Source organism: Nomascus leucogenys, chromosome 18 (assembly GCF_006542625.1).
Source record: "Nomascus leucogenys isolate Asia chromosome 18, Asia_NLE_v1, whole genome shotgun sequence".
NCBI lineage: Eukaryota > Metazoa > Chordata > Mammalia > Primates > Hylobatidae > Nomascus > Nomascus leucogenys.
This window is the reverse complement of record NC_044398.1, coordinates 77,223,658-77,249,895: the sequence shown is the minus strand read 5'-3', so window position 1 is coordinate 77,249,895 and position 26,238 is coordinate 77,223,658. Positions and strand designations below refer to the sequence as shown.

General features: G+C 38.4%; 1 protein-coding gene across 3 annotated transcripts in view; it reads right to left on the bottom strand.

Annotated features, from left to right (window-relative positions):
* MAST4 (microtubule associated serine/threonine kinase family member 4) overlaps positions 1-26,238 on the bottom strand; it is a 577,822-nt gene that overhangs the window by 108,233 nt on the left and 443,351 nt on the right. For all 3 annotated transcript variants that reach the window (XM_030799245.1, XM_030799247.1, XM_030799246.1), the window contains one exon: positions 6,542-6,630. In XM_030799245.1, coding sequence (XP_030655105.1) covers positions 6,542-6,630 — 89 coding nt within the window. The remainder of the gene's footprint in view (positions 1-6,541; positions 6,631-26,238) is intronic.

Genomic DNA, 26,238 nt, shown 5'->3' with positions numbered 1-26,238 from the left:
AATCTCGGCTCACTGCAAGCTCCGCCTCCCGGGTTCACACCATTCTCCTGCCTCAGCCTCTCCGAGTAGCTGGGACTACAGGCGCCCGCCACCAGTCATATGCATATTAGTAAACAGATAAGTGCTTGGTTGGCATTATGTGCCAAAATTTCAGGTTTTACTAAATCCCTTACGGCCCAACTACACATCTTCCAAGGTTAAAGTCCTGGAGCTGTAGAATATTACAAAGTTTCATGCTTATATCAAGGAAGGCACTGGGTTATAATAGTGATACTCTCCACTTTGGGAGGCCGAGGCGGGTGGATCACGAGGTCAGGAGATCGAGACCATCCTGGGTAACACGGTGAAACCCCGTCTCTACTAAAAATACAAAAAATTAGCCAGGCGTGGTGGCGGGCGCCTGTAGTCCCAGTTACTCGGGAAGCTGAGGCAGGAGAATGGTGTGAACCTGGGAGGCGGAGCTTACAGTGAGCGGAGATCGTGCCACTGCACTCCAGCCTGGGCGACAGAGCGAGACTGTTTCAAAAAAAAAAAAAAAAATTGTGATACTCCCAGGAGTATCTCTGGCACAATGGAATATCTACTTACCCTGTTCTACCCCAGACTGTCTTCTCTGAATTCATTAGTCTGCCTTGTTTATTTTTCCCTATCTCCATCTTATTGCCAGACTATTAACTTTCAATTATTTGCCTTAACATGCCTGTTTATAAAACCATTGACTTTACCACCGTCCAATTTAGTATCTCATCTAATGAACGAGTTGCAAGATTGAGGGGAGTGGAACTGATACAGCTGAAGTGCAAAGTGAGCAAGTTGCAAACAATTCTCATGTATGGCGGCTCAAAAAGAGACTCTAAAAGAAATCAAAAGGAGAAAGGTCCTTCAGAGTTTTCCGAAATAATGAAGATATTATGTTAAAAAACGTACATGATGTCATATAGTTTCTCCTTGGAAATCCTCTAAGTTTCAAGCTGAGTTTTATTCGTTAAGTCAAAGCCCCATGGGTAGTTGTGGGGTGGGAGGAAGAGCAGATAATGAAGTGATGTGAGTTAAAATGTTCATGTGATTCATTTTGAAGAGTGGGATTCGGGATGTTTTGTTTTGTTGCCCAAACCCCATGTGCCCACCCGAAACAAGCAGAACACAGCTGCATAAATACAGTGGTGACTAACCCTTAAGAAATGAAGTCTCTTTGTAATCTAAATCTATATATACACATAGACAGAGATTTAGGGATATTTCCTATCTTTAATAACTCTTAAAATTGCCCAACAGAAAGTGAAACTCCTTTCCATCCTTCCTTACAGAAACCCTTTTAAAAATACATCAAAGTAGCCACCTGCAAATTCACAGTAAAACAACTTTTGAAGACACAGAAAATAGGTATTTTGGCCAACAGGGTTACATTTGCTACCTAAGCACTTCAACAGCCTGGAGTCACTGTGTCTCAGTTTTTATCTCCTCTTCCTCTGTGGCTCATCCTCTTAAGCATCACTCTTAGAGCTCCTTCTTTTACTCATTTAAATCAAAACACAATATGAAGTGTTACTGTGGTAGGCAGAATCCTAACCATGGTCTCCTCAAAATTCCAGTCCCCTAGTTATTCAATAAAAAATGAATACTGCCATGAAGAGATTTTTTTAGCTGTAATTGTCCCAAGTCAGCTGACCTTCAAGTATAGAGACTATCTGAGCGGGGCCTCACCCAACCAAGTGAGCCTTTTAAAAGCAAGAGTTTTCTCTGGTTGATGGAAGGAGGAGCAGTCAGAGTTGAAGTGTGAGAATGACCGGATGTGCCTCTGCTGGCTACAAGATCGCAGAGGGCAGCCAGCTTCTAGGAGCTGAAAAGCAGCTCCTTGCTGATAGCCAGCGTGAAGCAGGGAACTCAGTCCTACAAAGGCAACAACCTAAATCTGTCCACACCTGCATGGGCTTGGAAGTGAGTTCTTTCCCAGCCTCCAGGTAAGAGCCTAGCTCAACCAACACCTTGATTTTGGCCTCATAATACCCTGAGCAGAGAACCCAGGCGAGCCTGCCCAGACTTCTGCCCTGAAGAACTGTAAGATTAATAAATGCATGTTGTTTAAAACAGTAAATTATGAGTAATTTGTTACTGAGCAATAGAAAACTACTGCAGATATTATATTGTTTTCTTATGGATTTTATTTTTAGAGCCTTCTTTTTATTAGAAAGGCACTATGTGCTAATTTCCTTACTTTCTTATTCCCTAAACAATTAACAGTTTCTCCTTTCCTTTTCCACAAATTTCTATGACTATGCATGAATATACAAGTGTGCTTTCATCTGTGTATACACACTCTAAAACACAGATGCACATGAAATGACAACATGCAATGTTTTCACCTAACAATGTATCTTGTGTATCCTTCCAATACCAGCATATAAAAAGCCCACCTTGTTCTTTGTAACAACTATGTAATGCTGGGTTATACCCCTGAATCATTATTTACTTAACTAGTCCATTACTGAACAAAAATTTAAATAAAAAACTGGTACCTTTCCATTTGCTAGGTACAAAAGCCATGCTATACTTATAATTTTCTGTTATTTTACGAGACTATCAGTAAGATAAATTCCTTTACATTAATTTGCTGGGCAAAAGGGTAAACACATTTGAAATATTCACCAATACTGAAAACCACTAACCAAAATGGTTATACTAATTCACATCAACCCTTAGATCATGGGAAAGGGACCACTTTCCCATATCTTTGCTATCACTGAATTTTATCAATTAAAAAAGGTTTTTGACCCCATGCTAGGTGAATGATACTATCTCCTTCACCCATGGTGGAGTTCAGTGGCACCATTATAGCTCACTGCAGCCTAGACCTCCCCAGCTCAGGCGATCCTCCCACCTCAGCCTCCTGAGTAGCTGGGACCACAGGCATGTGCCACCATGCCTGGGTAATTTTTAGAAATTTTGTAGAGATGAGGTCTCACTATGTCATCTAGGCTCAAACTCCTGGGCTCAGGCAATCCTCCTGCCTCAGTCTCCCACAGTGCTGCAATCACAAGTGTGACCACTGTGCCTGGGCACTTTTTTTTTATAATTGCAATGACATATCATTTCATGTTTTGTTGGCTATTTTTTCCTTATGTCATGCTATTTGCACCTTTTGCCCATTTTTCTATTGGTGCATTCACCATTTCATATCAATTTACACAATTTCTTCATGTAAACTGGCAATCAGTCATGGGCACAAACATTTTTCATACTTTGATTTCTTTTGAGTTTGTTTTTGATACAGAAATTTTCATTGTAAGAGAGGTACACTAGTCTTTTCCCTTTGGGACTTCTGGATTATTTTTCATGCTTAGAATCTTCCTGGACATAAGAGCCTGTGATTTTCTATGCCTTCTTTTCTTTTCTTCCCTTCTTTTTTTTTTTTTTTTTTTTTTTTTTTAATGAGACTGTCCTATTCACTGTTCTTTTAGCAATCTCTGGCTCCCCACAAACACTATTTTGTGAAGACGTGCTCCAGACCACTGTGTATGCCAGTATCTCTTTCTCCCCAGAGCACTGCTAACACCCCTACACAAATTAATGTCCCCATCTCTACTGATACATTTGATAGGTACAAACGATGTGTCCGTGATGACTGGCGGGGCTCATGTAATCCCCACCTAAGAAAAGTAGAAAGTGCAACTTTATCTTTTAGGTTAATAAGTGCTGAGAGATGGAGGTTTTTCCTTCTCGTTTTGATGAAGATGCCTAGAAAACCTCGCCTGGCACTCTGTGTCCAATGCAGGATAGAGAACATAGCAACAGAAAGGGTGAGGCAGAAGGCATGGCAGGTGAAGAGGCACTGCATGTTATCAGGATGTGAGGCCTGGTCCTGCATCGTATTCACATGTTTTTCTTCTTTTTATACAGAAATAGGAATCTACCAGACAGTAATAAATGCCACTTCTCACAGAAAGTCTGACAGGCTTCCACCGCCTCTGAGAGAACAACAACATGTTTGCTCCATAACATAAAGAAAAACAGTGCTGGGTGCGGTTCGGTGGCTCATGCCTATGATCCCAGCACTTTGGGTGGCTGAGGCGGGAGGAATGCTTGAGCACAGGAGTTTGAGACCAGCCTGGCCAACAGGGCGAAATCTTCTCTCTACTAAAAATACAAAAAAAAAAAAAAAAAAAATTAGCCGGGCATGGTAGCATGGCCTATAATGCCAGCTACTCGGGAGGCTGAGGCACGAGAATCTCTTGAACCTGGGAGGCAGAAGTTAAAGTTAGCTGAGATCGTGCCACTGCACTCCAGCCTGGGCAACAGAGGTAGATTTTGCCTCAAGAACAAAAACAAAACACTCTTGGAACCTGAATGACAGGCTTCCCTCTGCCCATTCCTCTGATTAAATTCTAAATTAATGTTGAAGGAGAAAGAACTTAAGCTAAGTCTATGAAAGAAAAGAAAAATAATTAAAAGGATCATTAAAGTCTTAACCACATGTTCTGTCTTCTCAATATTAGAAGTGAAGAAAATCACAGCTATAAAAGACGAATCAACAGGCACATAAATGATGGTGAAATTGCTATAAATACTATAAAGAGGAGCGAGATTAAAATATTTAAATCACAGAATTACATACTAAAAAACAGAATCCACCATTCACTTAGCATCTAGCATACACTGCTGTGCACTGTGCTGGGTGCTGGAGTAATGTCCCAAGTAAAGTATCTGGCACTGTCTGACCCTCTGTAGGATTTTAATGACAGTGGTGTAATATCAATCTCAAAAACAGAAATGGTAGTAATAGAAGTAATGAAGTAATGTATCCTCATCACATAGCCGTGGCAATATAATGTTACCACTGCTTACACCCGTTCCCTAATTATATCCCTCTCATGCCCTCTCAGAGGTAACTACTATCATGAAATCAGTCTTTAACATTACCATGTTTTGCTTTAGGCTCTTATATTATAAAAATACATAAAATATAATACAGTGAATATATAGAATATAATCATATTATAGGATATATAATATATATCATGTACACATATATATCCCTAAACAAAATATTGTATGTAGCATGTTAACTTTATATGAAAGGCTTACATAATATTCTTTTGTGACTCGCTTTTGTTGTCCAACAATATATTTGAGTTTCATCCACACAAATCTGAGTAGTGTTCACTTGTTTTCTATGTGCACAGTGTGTTTTGGATATAACTATGCCACAATTCATTTATCCGTTTTCCAAGTGATAGATCATTAGGTTACTTCAAATGTTTAGCTATTACAGATGATGCTGCTATGAGTGGTCTAGAACTTGTCTTCATCTGTGTAAGAGCTTCTCCAACTCTAAGGTTTTACCTGGGAGAGGCCTTTCTAGATGTTAGTCGTCTTTTTACAGTGTCATAATTTTATCTATCTTTTACCTTTTTACTTTACCACCTTCAATCCCTTTAATTATTTCTACGGAGAAAATAAAATTTCACTCCAAAGGAGCAACTACTTTTCTCTCCATTCTTCTCCCCAGTAATGTAACAGACAACTCCCAATCTCAACTTGAAAGGCCACTTGAGCCTAAGAACTGCTTTCTGGGGAGAGTGGTAGCCCTGCATTTAAGGTCAAGATCATCTGAGAACACATGAGTATCAAATTAGAGTTTTCACAAGAGTACAGTGAAGTAGGGCTAAGAGCTCATTTTTCTGACCTTTATCCTTCACAATCCTGAAGATACCTTCCTATAACACAGATCCTCCTCAAAACCCTTGAAAGGGCTTCAAAGTCAAACTTCCTCCCACTTCCTGACCTTCCTCTGCCTTTCCATCCTTAAGTTCTCTTAACGAAGTACACACATCCCACACTCTAGCCATACACTGAGAATTCCCTTTCTCTCACTCCATCTCTACCAGCCAACAAAGTCTTGCTCCTCTTTCAACATCTTGGGCAAATGGCTCCTTTAAACTCTTCCAGACTTTCTTTATTGGAATTAACCCTTCTCTTCTTTGCATCACCATGGATAGAACTTTGAAAAAAAAAAAAAAAAAAACCCCAGCATATAAAGCAGTTTTCATTGTCTAGTTTTTACAGTACTGCTCTAGCCTTCCTTATAATTCTATAAAGTACTTGAGGCCAAAGGCTTTCTCTTCAATCTTCCTTGTCCGTAAAATGACCATCACAATATACAAGACAAGTTCAATTTTAGGGAGAAATATGCTGAACAGTTCTTAACATTAGTACTTTTCATATGAGTTATCATGTTTACATTTCCCAAGGATATTCCTAACATGGAAACCATGTGTCGTATCATCCAGGCATTTAGAAATGGAGAAAGAAATAATTAAAAAGGGACCCCATATAAAAAGGAATTCTGTATTTTAGAGTCCAAACACTTAAACAGAGAGGATAAGATTTGGGCTAACATATCGCAAAGAACAACTTAGGGATAAAACAATAGGAAAACAAAGATAACATGTGAAGACATACCGAATGTCAAAATGCATTAATTATTTTAAAAAACCAACAAATAAAGAAATAAAACAAAACTCAAGAAATGGTAACCAATTACCTGCATGAGCAGAGAGAGGTGAGTGTGGTCGAGGCAATGCTGGTGACTGCCCATTGCCTATTAAGCTTTTCCGGTTGCTTGTTCGGCAACTATCAAAAGGAAAGAAAAAACAAAGTTTAAAAAGAATATAGCATCAATAATGTTCAAGCATGTTCCAGGTAGACACGGACCAGGTTGAGAAACCTATCTGCTTGTGTTATTGTTAAAATTATTACAATTATGCATTCACTAATATTTGAGGGGTGGCTGCCTCTTGAACATTAGAAAATATAATGTATTCATATAGCACAACACCATCAATATTCCTCACCACCAGTGGAGCAATAATCAAATGCCTTCTTCCAGCGCTTGACTGCAGATATGTAGCAGGCCATACACACAAGTGATAAATTAAGGATTCAAATCAGCAAACCACAGGTAGCATCTTTGTTGACACAAAATTTCTAATACAAAATTACACGCAATGAAGCGCAATGACATTAATCTTATAATGATGCACTAATTAAAAATCTAATTATTTAGACAAATTTCTTATTTGTGCCTTTTGTCAATAGAATAGCTGATGCCTAAGATAAATGTATCTCACCATTCATTCATTTTTTCATCTTGTATATGGCATTCACAAATTCTTTATTAAGGTAAATGTTCTGGAATCATAAAATCAAATCCCAGTGTATTAAAATAATAGTGATGGTCCTCTTTCACAAGCATGCTAGCTACTGGTTTTATCCTGAGTACCCAGAGTGTAGAAATAAATTAGTACACATGGGCACAGGGCAACAATTTGTTCCTGTTTCTGCTAGTAGGAAGTTATAAAATGGCTAATCTGATTTCAAAGTAACTTTCACGAGCCTTAAAGAATAAGACAAATAGAAAACTGGAGGATGGGTGAAGTGGATATTATCTTATTTTCATTTGCTTTTCTTCAAAATAGACTGGCACTTCATTCTCTATTAGCAATAGAGTAGTCAGAGGAGGATGATAAAACCCAGCAAGTTACCTCATTTAATTCACCTATAACAAGGCTGAGGGCTCTGTGCTTCTATCCTCCTACACTATGCTGCCCTCAACCACCATTAGGAGTTTATTGCAATGCCTTCCTAGTGCAGGACAGACCTCTGTTATACCAGATTCCTGAAACAGGAATTTTCACTGGACTTCTAATTTAGGTACAGTGAGATAACATTTCTAAATATTCAAATAATACATTTCAAAACCAAACCCAATTTCTTTCAGCAATACAGATTTGGGAGTTATCTTCTCTTAGATGTTTGCTGCTTATTATCGTTTGTCAACAGTCCCATATTTATAATTTCTTAAGGTCAGGCTGCATCACTTTATTTTCCTTAGTGCAGCGATCAGCATCCCCTAGTATTATCTGTGAGTTTAATTAAGATCATGTTTACTCAGCCTTAAAGCAGTTGTTAATAAGAATAGAGTTTTGATATTTAATTATGAAGGTGGGTTAGATATTATCAACTCATCAAGAAATGTATGTATTCAACCTATTAAATTCACAATCATTAAACCAGTCTGATTGGTTTTAAAAGATACTGTATAATGTATTTAGTGTTAATTCAAATTAATGTCTCCTTTCATTCCAATACAGAAATATTAAATATATTAATTTGCTGATGGTAATAGAAGAAATTATAAATGACAGATTTATGTCCCGGAAATGTCAGCAAACTTCTTTCAGCAAATTAACTGAAATTCAGGTTATTATAAAAATGGCTACATTTTTTCGTGTTTAGCATTTGATCTACATCATGCATAAAGATCTTTTCAACATATTTATTGTTTATATGTATAAATAAAATTCATAAGAAATGTGTATCAATGCAAATAATCTAATGAATATCTTAACCAGTTATATCAGTGAAATAGGCTGATATACTTAAAACTAAATTTAGAAAATGTTATTTAAGAAAAACTTTAAAAATTTCTAAGAAACGTACACTACCATACATACTAAGGTACATACACTACCACAACAGGCAAAACAGTGAACAATTTAGATTTTTTAAAAAATGAGAACATGAACAACAAACCCTCACGACTGCATTAGTTATTTAAAGTCTATCAAAAAGGGGTAGAAAAGTGATTTCAAAAATGTGATTCAAAAAAAAATCTCAAAAAGAAATGTCTAAATAAAACCCCCAAATAAAATATACTTGTTTGGTCAATATACAAACAGATTTACATTACAGTCTTCCTGGGTGTGTCTACTCCTCTATACAGACTTCTAATCTTTATAAATAGATGATTCATTATGAATGCAATGTAGAGTGAAAGAAAACAGGCTACTTCATCTATGAATACATGAGCAAGTTGAAAGAAGAGAAGTTAAAAACAAATTACCTCAGAATTTGAACACTTTACCATATTTAAGGTATGGGTAGTATGTTACACAAAACAAATTATCGAAGGTATATCTTATTGACAAATGCCATGAATAATCAAAGCATAATTCATCACTGAAAGTGTCTCCTCTAATCTTTTTTCCTTTCAACAGGAAGCTAGAGATGATATTAAAATCACAACAGACTTGGAACTTTCTGGAATCTCTCTCAACAATGAAATAGAAAGCTTTTAAACATCAAATGATCCCAAAGTAGCAAAGCCAGTATTTATATAATATAGGCTGATATATTTCCATATGTACATGAAATAAATCTCTATACTTATGAAATGGGGTCTTAGCCTTATGAATGAATTTGTTGCTAAAATTTTCAAGGGTAGAGGGACACTTTACACTGCATTTCATTCCCAAATACCTGTATCTTGATATATATATATATCTAAATACTTTTAAAATCCTAGGACCCTACTGAGATATTCTGTAGAAAACCTTTCCCAGGTACAGGAAGGAAGAGTCATCCAATCTCAGTATTACCTGCTTCTGGGATATCTGACAGTCTTAATACTTAATCTTAATACTTAATCTTAATACTCTAAGTACCTGATTCCCAATAAATGAATTAAAATCTGCACTTAACCCCAACAGTAAGAAAACTTCAAGTGGGTTGGAACTGCATCTGCCACCTAGGTTGCCACAGCACCTGGCAATGCCCACATTAATAATAACAGTGGTGCAAAATGCTGAGCTGACCTCTGTCCTCCAGGTATCACACACTTTCCTGCCCATGAAAGCAGAAGTTTATGGCACCTGCAAGTCAGGCAGTCTCTCCAGGTGTTCATGGCCACACCTACTCATTTAATCCATTAAATGATAAAACAGTGGAAACATCTCCACTCAGGCAAATTAAAGGCTCCTTCCTTTTCACCGGCACAGCTAAGTCAATTCTGCCTTGCTTTTTTTTTTTTTTTTTCAAGCAAAGTCGCCCAAGGGAAAAACAGGTGATGTCTGACCAGATTAAACATGAATACTACTTCTCCTGTAGCAGAAATCTCTTCTTTATAATTCACCCTTATCTAAGCATTTGAGCTTGTAAAGAGTTATCTCCAGTTTTCATCCTCAGGGATACAGGGACATGACCGCAAAAATGAAACTAAAGAAAAGTTATGAACTCAAATTGCAGCTATTCCATCCCCAGATACATTCTTTTGACTTCATTTTTCAACAGCTAGAAGCCATTCACCATGCCCATGCTCCGATCTGAAAGCCCAACATGAGACTAACCAATTCCCACGAAGTACCCTCTCTCAGTTCTCCAGTTGAAGCAGCACATGGAAAAACTTACTTTCCTGTGGATAAGATGCAGTTTGTTCTCTGAATTTGGAAGGTGACAACTATTGTTCTATTAACACAATGGCACATAGTCACTACTTGCAAATTCAGAATTTAGGCTGAGAAGACAGTCATATAACAACTTGAGACAATGGCATAAACAATGGATTAGGACAGGAGCTGATGATCACAAGTAACCATTTATTTTTACTTCATTCCTTTATCTGGTACCTCCTCGGGAAGCTCCTCCTAGGGGCAACTATGAGGCACAGAAAGATAACTTAGGCATACAGCACAAGAAATGCACCTTGCTCACTACAGAATCTGAGAAGAATGGGAAGGGGAAAAGATGTTCTGATGATAGGACCTTGAGGGAGAAGGACTGGCTGCCCCTGAGAGGCAGGAGGTGAGCAGGCATGGACAGAACACTGCATGTAAGAATGTCACAGCTGAACGGGTGCTTGGGTGGAGATGCTTTGGAGTGACATGAGGTCACCACCAAGAAGTGTTTTATTTGTCTGCATGGTTTTTGCTCAGACAGGTGAAATGAGGACTGAACAAGGCACCACACCTGCTCCCTGAGTTCACTATTACTGTCGCCAAAACAGTTTCACAAGGAGCTTCTCAATTTCTTAATTACTGCTAACAGCACCTCCCATTTGCTAGGAAGGTAAAGAGGCCATGCATTTCATCATCTAAGTCAGGCCTGGCTCAGTGTGAGGGACAAAGAGGACTACTAAGCTGGAGGCAGGTGGGGAAGGAGGTGTATGTATTTTTGGTTCCAAGTACCCCGTTCCGTCTGCAGAAGTTGTCCTTATGCTCTGTGCTCCATAAGAAAGGCTTGGTGGGACCTGTAAAAGTTTCACACCTGGGTCTGCCACTTGTCTCCTGGCAGAAGAACCTGTTAGCCATCCCCTACCAGGTCTCTAAAAGCTGTGAAGCCCACCAGGCTGTGGCCTTTTCCAATTACTCTGAGTAGCTGAAATCCAACTTAATTTTAAATTACATTCACTTTGAGACATAAATTCTGATCATTTCTGACCATGGCAAGAACAATGAAGAGAGGAAACCCCAACAGGCAGTGATTTTTACATTCACAGCTGACTTGAAAGGTCAACATTCAGTAAAACATAAGACTAACCACCATTGAGGGGCAGTAATAATATAGTGAATCGAGTAAGAGGGGCCTCGGTAATTCTGTAAAGCTAGAATTATTACTTTGTCCTGATGAAAATTTGATAAATTTGCGCAGGAGACCAATCATAGACCAAAGCTTTACTGTCCATGAACATCTGCTAGCTATTTCCTCACACCTTAAGAGAAGATGAACATTGGAATATTTCTTAAAGAAGAAGGCTGAAGTGGAAGAAATAGGGCATGACCAGGAGCCAGAAATTGTCTAGCTAATGTGTTAATGCTGCATAAATGTTACGAACTAAGCAGGTTTCTGTCTCCATTTCTTCACAATGAAGGGGTTGAAACAGATGAGAGAAACATTCATAAACTTACTTTTTTTGGTCTCAAAAATTTTAATAAAATAGAAAAATAATCCAACAAATCCTACCACACTGGAACAAGCAACTGTATCACTTGTGCTATTTGTTTCCAATCTTTAAAAAAGATGTAGAAACTAGGGAGAGAACAAAATGTACTCTCTGAAGTCCAAACCAATAACATATTCCAGTCCCCAAAAGGCAACTACTGAAAGAACTGGGGCTTGCAGCTTGCCCATTCATTCTTGGTATGGTAGTATATATACATATATATATGCTATATGTATAACCACACTATATGTGTGTGCTTCCACTTTTCACTAGTAGTATCACATAACAGAAAAAACAGAGACTTGAAACTGTACAAAAGAAATTAACAGTTACCTTTTAGTGGCTTGTTGGGCTTTGTATAGTAGACGATCCCTGGGAATTATTTGATTCTGTAAAGGTATACACATTGTTTTTCTATTGACTAGGTGATTTAAAAACTCTGTAGAAGCTGAAGTTAAGTAGAAAACTGGGAGTAATGCAAATGATTCTCATCCATAATAATGTAAATGAATTCTATCTGGTGAAGATACAATTAATGTCCACCCCAAGGAAAGATGACCTCAAATATTCACTATCACTGTCCTATAAGATACTAATTTTGCATCTATGAGCAAATTTGTTTCATAATTCCTGACTATATATGTATATATTTTCATATGTCTGATTTTTAAAAATCTCTTTGAACCTGTTTTAATATGTTACTGCTGCCCTCACTGATATGTTAAACAAAATATTTGATACATGTTCACTTCATATTTGTATGACAGTCATGTTTTTGACTTTTGGATGAATTATACTTTTGGATGAATATCTACAGAATTAGATATTCTGTAACTTACTTTTTTTTCACTCAACATTATGTTTTTGAGGTTTAACCATGGCAACGTAAATATGGGTCTAATTCATTCCTTTTTTAGATTATTCCTTTGAAGCAAATCTTAGGATTCCTAAATGCACTAAAATTATATATCATGGACATTTCTTTTTCCTCTTTGCAACATTAAAGATCTAGAACTCTGTGCATTTGACTGGAAAAGATTTGAAAAATGTCTTTGATAAGAGGCTATATTTGAAAGAAAAATTATATCATGCAACATAAAGCAAATATTTCTTAAAATCTTTGGACACCTCGTCCCCAAATCTTGCTTATTGCTGCTTCACCTGGATATCTCTATTTTTGCCTATATTCTGTTGTCTTCTCCCAGAAATAACTGTCTTTCTCATGTAAATCAGTCAATCCTTTCTTTCTAGGGATCTGCAAGTCTACATCTCCACCACTTTTTCTGAATAGCACAAGGCCACACCTAGTAGCTGGCTGGATATGCACTATTCCTCCTTAGAAGGCAGCAGAGACAAACAACAAAGCTGTTCTCTGCCTTTGTCACACACCCTTTGCTACTAATGTGAAGTTAAGAAACTCGCTGGGATCATCTTCCCTATGGCCCATGAAATCAGAGCTCCTCCCAGGCTTTCATTAATTACTTCAATAAATTACTTTCTGAGTGCCTAAGACATGCTAGGCACTATTCTAAACAAACAAAAATCTCTGCTCTCAAGGGAGCTTACATTTTGGAGGGAAACGCAGAAAATGAACATAACAAATTTGTAAAATTTGTGGTACATGAGAGCGATGGAGGAAAAATAATGCACAAAGTAGGACAGAGAGTGCAGGGGTGGGAGTTCACAATTTCAAACAGGTGGTCAGGAAAGGCATCACTGGGGAGGTGACAGAGGATAAGACCAGAAAGCAAGGAAGTGAGCATTCAGCAAGAGCAGAGGCCCTGAGGCCAGAGTGTTCTAATACCAGCAGGCAGGCCAGCATGGCAGGCGTGCAGAGAGCCAGGCAGAGGACGGTAGAGCCATGGCAGGAGAGGCAGGTCTGCAGCAGCCTGCAGGCCACAGTGCAGAGTCTGGTTTTTAGCCTGAGTGACAAGGGAAGCTGTTGGAAGCTTCTGAACATAACCTGACTTTTGTTTTTAGAGAATCATTCTGGCTGCTAGATTAAAAGGAGGAAGCAGGAGGACCAGTTAGGATGTCGAATTGATGTGCACCTTGAATGCACTCTTACCACCTGTGATTCTGCTTTCAAATATAGTATTTTACTGTAAAAATTAGTTTATACAAAAACAGCTCCAAAATTCAATGCAAGTGTTACATCTGTCTGTGCTCTTTGGTACAGCCTCAAAAAACTTGGAGAAATAGCAAGTGCTGATACTGAGGTATCAGCCTGAGGGCCTAAGGCCTTTCCATATTTGTATCAATGTAATGATCCAGGTCATAGTGATCAGGGGGATGTAATTATTGACACTATTGGCTTGATACTTGAACTTTTCTATTAGCAGAAAAACTCTTCTAAAGGCATTAATTATAATGGGAATGAATGGTTGCCTACACTGCTTTCACCTATGAACAAAAAAAAATTTAAGCTAATTTCAATAGCTAGAGAAAGGGATAAGCTTTCAAAAATTCTGAAGAAAGTCAATAGGAAAATATATATTACCTTATATAGTACTTCCTGGAAATATATCTAATCCATTAAGATAAATCCACAGTGAGGTCTGGCCCAATTCTCCGTCTTCATAGAAGAAAAGAAAAACAGCTGAACATGTAGATATTAGAAAAGGCACTATCCAATATAATATTTCTGGAATGTCTATTCCCATGTACAAACTACTGTGTGAGATAAGAAAATGAAGCTGTTTCAAAGTGTTTAAAGTATAAAAGGAGAGATAAGACTGATTCACAGATAACTAGACTATAAGGCAGAATCTGGAAAAGAGATAGAACAAAAATTTGCTGCTGAAGTGTGAGATAAATTCCCATTCAGCTTTTAAACACATTTTCATAAACAATAAACACTAGAATTTTACAGAACATACTATGCATTGCAGATTATCCATCCATTTCATAGGACTTCCCTAAATAATCTCATAATTTCAGTGATCTGCCTGATGAAAATACAGTCACTTGTTGCTTAGCAGGGATACATTCGGAGAAATGCCTCGTTAGGCTATTTTGCCCTCATGCAAACATCACAGAGCGCGCTTACACAAACCTAGATGGTAGAGCCTACCGCACACTGAGGCTATACGGGATAGTCTATGGACCCCAGGCTACAAACCTGTATAGCATGTTACTGTACTCAACACTGGAGGCAACTGCAACACAATGGTATTTGTGTATTGAGAAAAGAAAAATAGCTCAGAGCAGTCAGAGCTACGTGAAACATGCAAAATGTATCAGGCCCAGAGAGACAGGAGTAGGGACTTCAGTCACATCCCCACCTTGCCTGGGGGACAATCGTTTAAAGGCATTTTGTTTCTGACTAGTTGCTTCACTCATTATCTTCACGTTCCTGGAGTTTATGACAGAAATAACAATGTATACACAATTAATAGCTTGTGTTATTTTATTTATTTATTTATTTTGAGACGGAGTCTCGCTCTGTCGCCCAGGCTGGAGTGCAGTGGCGCAATGTCGGCTCACTGCAAGCTCCGCCTCCCGGGTTCACGCCATTCTCCTGCCTCAGCCTCTCCGAGTAGCTGGGACTACAGGCGCCTGCCACCACGCCCGGCTAATTTTTTGTATTTTTTAGTACAGACGGGGTTTCACCGTGGTCTCGATCTCCTGACCTCGTGATCCGCCCACCTCGGCCTCCCAAAGTGCTGGGATTACAAGCGTGAGCCACCGCGCCTGGCCTACCTTGTGTTATTTTAACATAAATTCTTGGTAAACAATTTAGGAACTACCTCTTCTTTTCCTTTAAAAATCTACCTGTAACTGCTGCTAATTGGAGTGTATATGCAGAGCAACTTGAATCTACGCGCAGGGTTGCAATCCTCAAACTTAGCCCCAATGAAACTCTCTACTTATCTTAATTTTGCCTTGGACTTTTCCTTTCAGGTTGACAGGATCTAAACATAGAGGTACAGTAAAAATATGGCATTACAATCATGTGGGACCCCCTGTGTATATGCAGTCCTTCATATATGTGGTCTGTTGTTGACTGAAATGTTATACTGTTGTATGAGTGTACATTTTTAACAACTCATTTCTCCTGAGTTATTCTCCATTTCGTGGCTCTATTTCAAAGTTAGACATATCGGCATAGCTATTTCTACATGGCTAACACGGTGGGCTCTGATGTCATAGGATTAGCACGTGTCATTGGTGGGTGACATTCACCTTGTTGTATTGCAGCAAACCTGGCAAGCACAGTATCACTTGGTGGTCACAACATATAACTTGGGATTGTACATGAAGCTTACAACCTAGGAGTGGGCTATAAATTTTTTGAGAACAACGATTATATTTTATGTAACACTGAATCCCTTTGGATACCCAGAAGAACATAGAAAAAAGATTAGTTGAATAGAAATACATTAAATACTTTTGAATGACTGGCTAAATGTGGTCCCTGCCTTCAAGAAGTTTATAATTTAACTTGGAGGACAAACATATACTCCAACTTACAAGACTAAACTGATTTAAAATGACATAATATAGTCCAATACTACTGGATTGATCAAGGCAATGTACATAGCTAAGAAAACACAAAGAGCTGACGAAGTCTGTGGTGCTGGATGCATGGTATGAAACATCCTACTGGAAAAATCAACATACATATCATTCTGAATAAAACTGCAATGGGACCATCGGTCTAATTAAAAGAGGGAGAAAGACACAATGATCGAAGTCAAGTAGAAGCTGGATATAATGGGATTTGTATGGCTCACACCTGTAATCCCAACACTTTGGGTGGCCAAGGCAGGAGGGCTCATTGAGGCCAGGAGTCTGAAACCAGCTTGGTTAACATAGGGAAACCCCACTCTGTAAAATACTTTTAAAAATAGCTAGGCGTGGTGGTGTGTGCCTTAGTCCCAACTACTCAGGTGGCTGAGGCTGGAGGATAACTTGAGTCTAGGAGTTTGAGACTGCAGTGAGCCTTGATCACTCCACTGCATTCCAGCCCAGACAATAGAGCAAGACCCTCTCTAATTAAAAAAAAAAAAAAAAAAAAAAGGTGGGGAGGAAGGAAGGATTTATAGTCGCAGAATAAATCCAAGTTTTTAAATGTTAGAAGTAAAAAAGTAATCAATGTGAGAAGGGTCTATATCTCATTGCCTATTAATTGTTTAGTGCAATTTATCTGCAACATGAGTCATAAGAGATACCTAGCCTGCATGCCCGCCCCAGGGATTCTAGGTCATCGGGGCAGGTGATGTATTTACAGGAAGGACCTCAAGGGCTGGGAGAGTCAATGACGGAGATGGCTTTTGGATTTCAGATTAGTACAACAGCCCAAAGATCAAAGACACACAATAAAGAGTGTTACCATTTGAGATGAAGATGGGAAGAGAGTACTGGAAAGGCCAGTAATTATCTCTAAGAGATAAAGGGCATGTGCTGTAACTTGGGAAACTTCTCCAAGGGCTGATGCTACCTAAAACATAGTATAAAGTCATTCAAAACTCACATGGCCTAATCTAGCCTGCGAGGATAAAGAGTGGCTATGACCTGGCTGGCCCTATCTAGAACTGGGTTATCAAAGTAGCAAAGTTGGGGGGAAGATGGAGGTGGTGGAGCCAGTTTTATAACAGGGGGAAAGGTCAGATCAAATACCTATGAGACAGACATCCAAATGGTTGGCTGTCCATAGGTCAGTTATTATTAGGGACCAAAGAGAAGTCAACAGACATTCTGGGGAATTAAGAAAAGATACATAAAACACAAATTAATGTTTTTCTAAACCTCTACTTTACAAGTGTGTGCTGGGGGTAGGGAAGATGTGTGTGACATAAACAAGTTGTTTTTTGTTTTTAACTTCCGTGTTTTGTACTCAATATAAGTATATTAAATTCACAATTTGATATATCTTTTTCCAAGTAGCAGAAAAACCAAGTTCAAAGTCCTACTGTTAAAATTACTTTAATCAGTTTAATTCAATGGCATTAGATTATTCTCAACTGGCTAGGGATAAGGAAGTAACTCTTAAAAAGACCTTAGACAGTGGTGGCAGTCCCAAGCCAGACTTAATGCAATAACTTAAATCTAACGTTCCAATCTTCCTTTTTGGAAATAACACAGTAAAATTTTACTATTAACTTTTTTCTCCTGTACCTCATGTCTCACTTGCATTGCTTTTATGAAATGGTCATTGACTTTAGAAAACTTGATTGGGAGATGTCCTTATATCCAAAACTTATTTGAATATACACATAGCAACTAAATTATTATAATATAGTTTTACCCATTTCGGCCTTCTCTATACAGAAATTAAATCTCACTTTAACTTGCTACCATTAGAACTATTTAATTTGATGAATATATTTTAGTCTATAATTTAGCTACATAGCTAATCACTAACCAAAAAAATAAAGGTGTCTCTTCCTTCCTTCTGCTTTCGAGGACCCAAGGACCACTTCTTTTTGACCCACAAAACGGAAGGGGGTTTACTTCCGTGACCACCAAATCTCCTTTTATGACACTCAACAGAAATTTATTTCAAGCCCAGAATGAACAGCATGACTATTTAACACCTCCCAGCTCTACAGCATTTGGCTTTTATATAGCAGTTTGGCATAACGTTCTGCCCACAAGTGAACTGTCCCTGATTTCATGTGCCTCCACAATCGGAACACAAACATACAAATATAAGAAACCGACACCAGAGCTCCACTTTGTTCTTTTTTGTGAGAAGTCATGTGGCAAAAAGCCAGTGTCTTTCTGTTCAGCATATTTTGTTGCTAGCTGCTCCTAATTCAGTATCTTGCAAAATGACATTCTGTTAATGACATGAATGTCAAAGCTGTGATAATGGGCAGAAGTAGAAGAAAATGTTTCCAAAATGGAGAAGCAACAGGAAAACTGCCAAATGGATATTAAAATTAGTTGTGTGTTTATCCCATACTTCAGTGCTTGGTCCCTACTATTTGTTTCTAACACGAAAAGGGAAGTAGTCTCTAAGGAGCGAAGAATAGCCCACCTTGATGAAAAGCACGAAAAAAAAAAAAGAGGTTAAAGGAATGTTTTCCCTTAATTAACTTGACAGATGTCTTTTCTTTTCCTCATTTGCATCCACTAATGTTTTCTTAGTCATTCTCTCATTTTGCAAAGATGAAATTGGCCACAAGGAACCAATTCTGTTGCTAAAGACAGGAGGACTGGGGAATTACCAGAAGATGCTGGCCTTTAAGATGCTCAGTATTCAGTCTGGGTTATGAGAGGTCCCTGCTGTTGCTATTTGTGGGGTAACAGAATTTTAGGTCTGGAAGACAATGAAGTGACTTGCCAACGTAGCACCACCAATTAGTGGCAAACAGAGCCTAAGAAGGGAGGTTAAGTGGCTCCCACAACCAGGGTACATTGGAAGGTAGAAATCTGCATGAGACATATGGATATACTTGACTACTTCTTATGTGAACATACAGTAACTCTGTTCTACAAAGGAAGAGATAGTTCTGTTTTAAATTAAATGGACTCAGTTTCTTAGGAGAATGCAGCCATGAAATACAAGGACTTGCCATTAGTAGATCTACTGTTGAATTCCAAACCCGCTAAGCCTCAATTTACTGATCTGTAGAGCAGGGATAATAATATCAATAACCGTGGCTAGGCACAGTGGCTCATGCCTGTAATCCCAGCACTTTGGGAGCCGAGGCAGGCAGATCACTTGAGGTCAGGAGTTTGAGACCAGCCTGGCCAACATGGCGAAACCTTGTCCATACTAAAAATACAAAAATTACCTGGGTGCGGTGGCACATGCCTGTAATTCCAGCTACTCAGGAGGCTGAGGCAGAAGGATCGCTTGAACCTGGGAGGCGGAGGTTGCAGTGAGCTGAGATAGCACCACTGCACTCCGTCTGGGCGACAGAGCAAGACTCTGTCACAAAAAGCAAAAGAGTGTCAATGACCACAGAGGGCTATGTGGAGATTAACTGAGATAATTTATGTAAAGAAATTATCATAGTGCCTGGCACACAGCAAGTGCTTTATAAATCTTGGCCATCAAAATAATTCTAGAGTACTTGATGTTGTGGAAGAAAAAAGAACAAAATAAAATATTTGGTCTTTCTCCCTGGTATACATTCTCTCAGGCATATTTGTTTTCAAACAAGAGGTTAGTTCTAGGCCAGCAAGGCTTGATGGTAAATGTAAACATTATCCCAGTTATAGAAAGAAGGTACCAGTAAGAAGTATAATTGGTGGGCTTTAGAAACACAGAAAAACAAAAGCTTCAGAACCACAAGTTCAAAGTATCCACTCAAACACTGGCCAAGGGCTTCTAATTGTCAACATCAAGGTGGAGCAACACGCAAGTCTGTTGAAGACTGCAATCAACAGACTTCAGTGATTTGGAACAACTGTCAAAATCATGCACATCGGCCCAATCTTGCTCTGCTACCATAGTCCCCAGACAACCTTCTGATTAGCTTCATGGAGAGGTCTGCCCAAAAGTGATTAAAAAGAACAAAAATAATAATAACTGCTAACATTGACAAAGCGTTTAACACACTCCAAGCAATGGTTTAATTTTCATGACAATCCTGTAAGATAGGAATTATTTTTACCCACATCTTTATAGATGTGAAAATTGAAGAACTGAGAAATTCAGTAACTTGTCCAAGATCATAGAACTAGTAAGTGGGAGAACCGGGATCTAAACCCAGGCAGTCTGCCTTCAGAATCTGTGTTTTTAACAATCTTGCTAGACTGTCTACAAAGCAGAGAATAAGACCTTCGAAGGGTCTAGGCCCAATAATGATTATATGTACACTTATAAATTAATATCTCACCATTCTGGTCATACATAGAAATCACATGAGCGTGGTAACTAGGAATCCACACCTAAGAGATGGAGCTGGTACTTGGGATACCAACCAAACCAGACTTTTGAGTCTGTAGCATGAGGGTCAGGTACAAGAGATGGTTCAAGCTATGGAGCTTTACATCAGATTGTGAGGTTTTTCTGGAGGCAGTAAGTCCGACCCTGGTGGACAGACAGTCCAATATTACCAAGTGGGGCATAAGTTTTATCCCAGGATACACTTGTGTACAGATTTTTCAGGCTCAAGGTAGACAGGTAGGATGTGGACACGATATAGACACTCCTTCCTCCACAGTGTATTCTCAAAGATCCATAGGTAGATGATCCAACATACGAATTACCCATGTCAACCAGGCACTTCCTTCCTTATCCCTGCCCAAACCAACAGATCTAGCCAGACACAGCTCTCTGGAGAGAACTGTGTTTATGCATGCAGCAGATTTTTTTTTTGCTACCGTTTTTTAGTGGATTTCAAAATCAAATCCACATTTCTGGATCATGCCTCCTTTCATATGACTTTTTTGGTTTCTTATTTCTAGATAACTCACTCTCAGTGTTCAAGAGAACCCAGAAATCAGATTTGTGATATGAAGCATCCTTGTATAGCACTGGCTTTGGGAAAAAGAAGAACTGATGCCCACATTGTAACATGCATCAGAAAGCAAATTTGGCCAGCAAATCAGAATAAGATATACTGATTGCATTAGTGAGACAAGTTTATATATATATATATAATTTATATACACATATATTATATATGTATATAATTTATATACACATATATAATATATATATACACACACATATATACACACATATATATATATAAAATCTCAAAATAAAGCAAACTCAATAGTAAAAAATCTTATATTTACAAATCTTATAGCCTTGTAACCCCAAATTGTAGATTCTTCAGTTACACTTATTCTTTCAAGATGTTACTCCTTTAGTCTGGTTATCTTCCACCACTACTGTCCTCCAAGAACTCCCTAGACTCTAAGAAAGCAGACAGGAGAGGGATCTGTGTGTAGAAAGAGGCCTCACTAAATTGTGTGGATTAGATTAAAACTATGGCAGGAGATGGGATGAGACAGAGTGCTTCAGTTAATAAGGAAAAGTTTAACTGTGGTTTCAGTCACTTTCAGATCTGCCGCCTGTCTCTTATAGGTACGACCACTTGTTTCTCACAGGTACAGCCTTCTGTTTAATGAGAGGAACTCATTCGTCCCTAGCCTGAGATTGGTCCTTATCAGTAAGTACTCCAAGCTCCACGATAACACATCAATTCCTCCTTGCCATATTCACCAAACACCCAACCTAAACCCATTCTGCATTCCCTGCAGTGACTTAGAGAGTTCCTGTTCATTGTGTCCCTGGATTCCTGTTTATGAAAGCTATGGAATCCCTGACCTTCACATGGAAGTATTGCTAAGCAGAAATTCAACAGTATAGACAGATGGCACCCCACTGTGTCAACTTTCCATATTGAAAGGGACTGTGAATAATTCACCCACATGAAATTAAACTGCATATCAAGACCAGAATTAGGATGCCTCAACTTACTGAAAAGAAATCAATGGTACTATGAAAGAAATAAACATGAACTCTCTATTGCTTACTTCCACTTACTATTTTTCTAAATAGACCCTAAATCCTATTGAAAGGGTAAAATACATCTGAAAACAACAACACAGTTAAATCCATCTTGAAAATAAAACCTGTCGATAGCTACCAAGCAAGTCATTCCTTTGGCTTTGTGGTCATAACATATTTTCATTCAAGTATAATCATAAAATTGTGGAGCTCATTTATATAAAAGAAACAGTGTTTTCTATGTCCTTAAATTAAAGATCTCTCTCCAGAGCCCTGGGTCTTCAGATACTAGCTTCAGTGACTATTTATTACAATAGGCTGCAATGTTTTCTGAACTCACAAAAGTATATGGTAAGGAGCAAAAACACATTGTACTATTAGCTTGCCTCATGGACAGTACACCAAAAATTTGATGCTATGTATTTCAAATAATAAGAAATGATTTTCATTTTATTTTTTAAAAAAATCACATGAGCACCTATTTTTGTATCTAAATGTGTCAATATTTTAAAATAATTTATAAGAAGGGAGATGAGTGGTAAGCATGAGGTTATCCCGTCTTTTTACAAATTGAAGACTAGCACTTGGTGATAAACAGTTTCATAGGACAATGTTAACTTCCACTCCACTCCATCAATACCATCATCAATTTGGTTTTATTGTTTTAAGGTAACTTGTTTTTCTGATGTGTAAGTAGCCATGTTACTCCACCAAAAATCCCCCAACAGTTTTTAGAGTATCTTGCCCCAGGCAGAGGACTGGTACCAGGGCCCAAGACAAGTGCTTACAAGGAGTTTGTAATCAGGAAATCTAGGGAGGGTGACTTTTCCTTGCATTATTAAATAGATCCATTGTTCAGTTAAGTGACTTTGTGTAACTGGGAGGACAAAAATAAATAATAAAAATCAGTCTACCTAAGATTTGACAAAAGCTGTGTTAAAAAAAAAAAAAGAGAGAGAAACTAAAGGCAAAGCAGCATATAAAATCATCTAAACTAGAACTGCAACTGTTAGAGAAAGATTTCAAAAGCCAGGTAGACAAAGTGTTCCCATCTTAGGTTAAGGCATTTTATGAAATAAACGCTGTAGAAAGAGAAGATATTTAACAAAGAAGCAAATTTCTTTTTATCATTAAGAAATATGAAAAAGGTGGATGGAAGGGGTCTCTGGGAAGATTATTTAATGTGTCCATAATATATTGTTAAACAAAACATAATTCCACTTATGAAATTTTTTTTTGGATTACTGTATCACAGCAAACACCAGAAGAACCAACAATTAATGTTTGTGTTCAAGTTTTAAAAAAGAAAAAAAAATCCCGGGGCAATGAGTCTAGCATCATAGTTAGAAAGAATTAATGATATATTAATTATAAATGATAACTCTATCTCCCAAATTCTCCTGGCTCTTGTTGTCAAAGCCTTGCTTCAGAGATGGGTCATTTTTCAACGTTAAAACTTCCTCTTGGAGAAAGAACATTGATTAGTTTTCTACTCTCTCTTCTAAGAGATGATTTTACCTCAAAAAGATTAATCTCTAGGTCATCCAGGAGAAAGAGTTAATCAATTTGTATAGAAATGAAGAAAACTGCTTCCCTGATCTTTTTTAAATGTTTTATTAAAAATTGATAAGATCCAGGAATAGAAATAGGGTTGACAACGTTTCTTAGGATAGCTCATTTTTTTGCTTCTGTCCTCCAAATGCTTTTTATGTACTAAATGAGCTATGTATTTTTAATACTCTACTCCACAATACAGATCTAGTTCTGTGTGAGTCGCACCAGCCTAAAACCAAATGATGACAAAGTCTAGAGGGAAAAGAGGGCATTTCAAAAGAGAACAAGGACTAAACCTGACACAGAACAGGCTTGCCCTCCAAGAACTGGGAAGCTGGAACCCTCAACAATCACCTCTCTGCTTAGCCACTAACATTCTCGTTTCTTCTTTTTATTTTATGGAGATGGCGTCTTGCTATGTTGCCTGGATGGTCTTGAACACCTGGGCTGAAGTGATTCTCCTACCTCAGCCTCCCAAAGTGCTGGGATTACAAGCTTGAGCCACTGCATCCGACCTTTCCTTTTAACTGGAGACCACTCAACAACCACCCTGGAATTGATGGCCTCTTTTATGTGGCAGGTTTTTGTTTCTAATCAAGCCAATTAACAACCAATCTCCCCTATACATACATCCCTTTTTGGCCTTTTTCTGTGATGACAATGAACAAAAGACAGTGTAGGACAAATGATTAGTCTCCTTCTCCTAAAAACCCTGAATAAAATGTAGTCAAGCTATACTATAACCACAAGATGGGATTACTCCAAAAATGCTTACAAAGACATAGGAGAAAATACATAGCATCCAAAGGCTGATATTAAACATCAGTCTCTGTATCCGTGAGTCATGCATTCATGGATTCAAACAAATTCAGACAGAAAATACTTGGTGAAAAAAATTGCATCTGTACTGAACACATACAATTTTTTTCTTGTCATTATTCCCTACACAATACAGTATAAGATCTATTTACATAGTATTTACATTGCATTAGGTGTTATAGGAACCCTACAGATGATTTAAAGTATATAGGAGGATATGGGTAGGTTATATGCAAATACTATGCCATCTTATATCAGATTTTGAACATCCTCAGATTTTGGTTTCCAAGGGAGGTCCTGGAACCAACTCCTCAGGACACTGAGGGACTACTGCATAGAGAATGCAAAGAAGATGAATAGGAAGAAAATGCACATAAATCAATAGTGATTCATTCTCAGTGGCAGGAATATGGGAGTATGAATGTATGTATGCTTGTGCTCTAGTTTTCAAAAATTTTTAATCATGAATATTTTAACCTCTTAACCTGGAACATGTGAGTTTTATAAAGAAAACATGATGTCCTTTTAAATACTGCTAGCCACAATTTCTAAGCAGAAAGGCAGAAGCTAGAGAGGATGGGCAATGGGTCCTGCAACAAGATACTTTATTGAGATATTAATTTGTGGTATTCTTTCTGCAGGAAGAGAATGAAAAGTATTTTTTCCTTCCTCTATACCAAGTCTTTGTATTCAGAGTCTGGCCTCCTGGGCCTTGAAGGGTATTTAATGCATTTTGGTCCCAGGAAAGGGAGTGGATGTTGGGAGGCATGCTAAAAGCAAGTACCAACCCAGGCTCTTTCCTGAGACACTCCCACAGGGAGTGCAATGGGTAAGCTTCTCAAGCCTAGAGGGGTCTGCTTTCCTGAGACTGGGGTAGGGAATGAGGGAGGCAGTGGTGTCTGGCCTCCCCATAGCATTTACATTGTATTAGGTGTTATAAGTACCCTAGATATGATTTAAATGCAGTTGTGTCTGATCATGTAGCTAACCATGTGAGTAACAAAGACCTGTTACTCCTTTCCACTGAAGGACTCCAAGGGGTGGAAGATGGCAGGCTCCATGGTGGGCACTGTGTGGCTTGGGGATAGAGGTGAGCAACACACAGTGAAGAAAGGAAGCCAGGCTTACTTTGTAAGTGCCAATTACAGATGTTCCTGCCCACCAAGGGCATCAAGGAGGACCACATCCCAGCTTAAAACAGGCAACATCACTCCACGTGGGCTTGGACAATAAGTAACTCTGATGAGTAGGAAGTGATTCCTGGTTTCTGTGTCACTTGACCACATCATAAAGGCTACATCAAGCAGCTACAGTAGAAAACTTGACATAGTAGATCCTGCTTGCTTGAGAAGTACCAGCCAACCCTAACTTACTCAATGACAACCCAGAATACCAGCAAACTGTCTTTCTCAGTAAATTATCAATATACTGTATGCCACCTTTTTTTAGCCAAAGTCTATCCCTCCTCAGAACCTGATTTAAAACGTGAAAACAAAAACAAAGCACAGAATGCTGACCGTAGTTTGCTAATGAAAGGAATTCTTTGCACCCCTTAAATTATAATCCAATGGCTGTTCCTTGAGTAGTCACAGCAACGTTAATCAAAGCCAAGCCAGGCCAGGCCCATTCTAATAGTTATTGATGATGTGGGAGAGACACAGCCAGACTT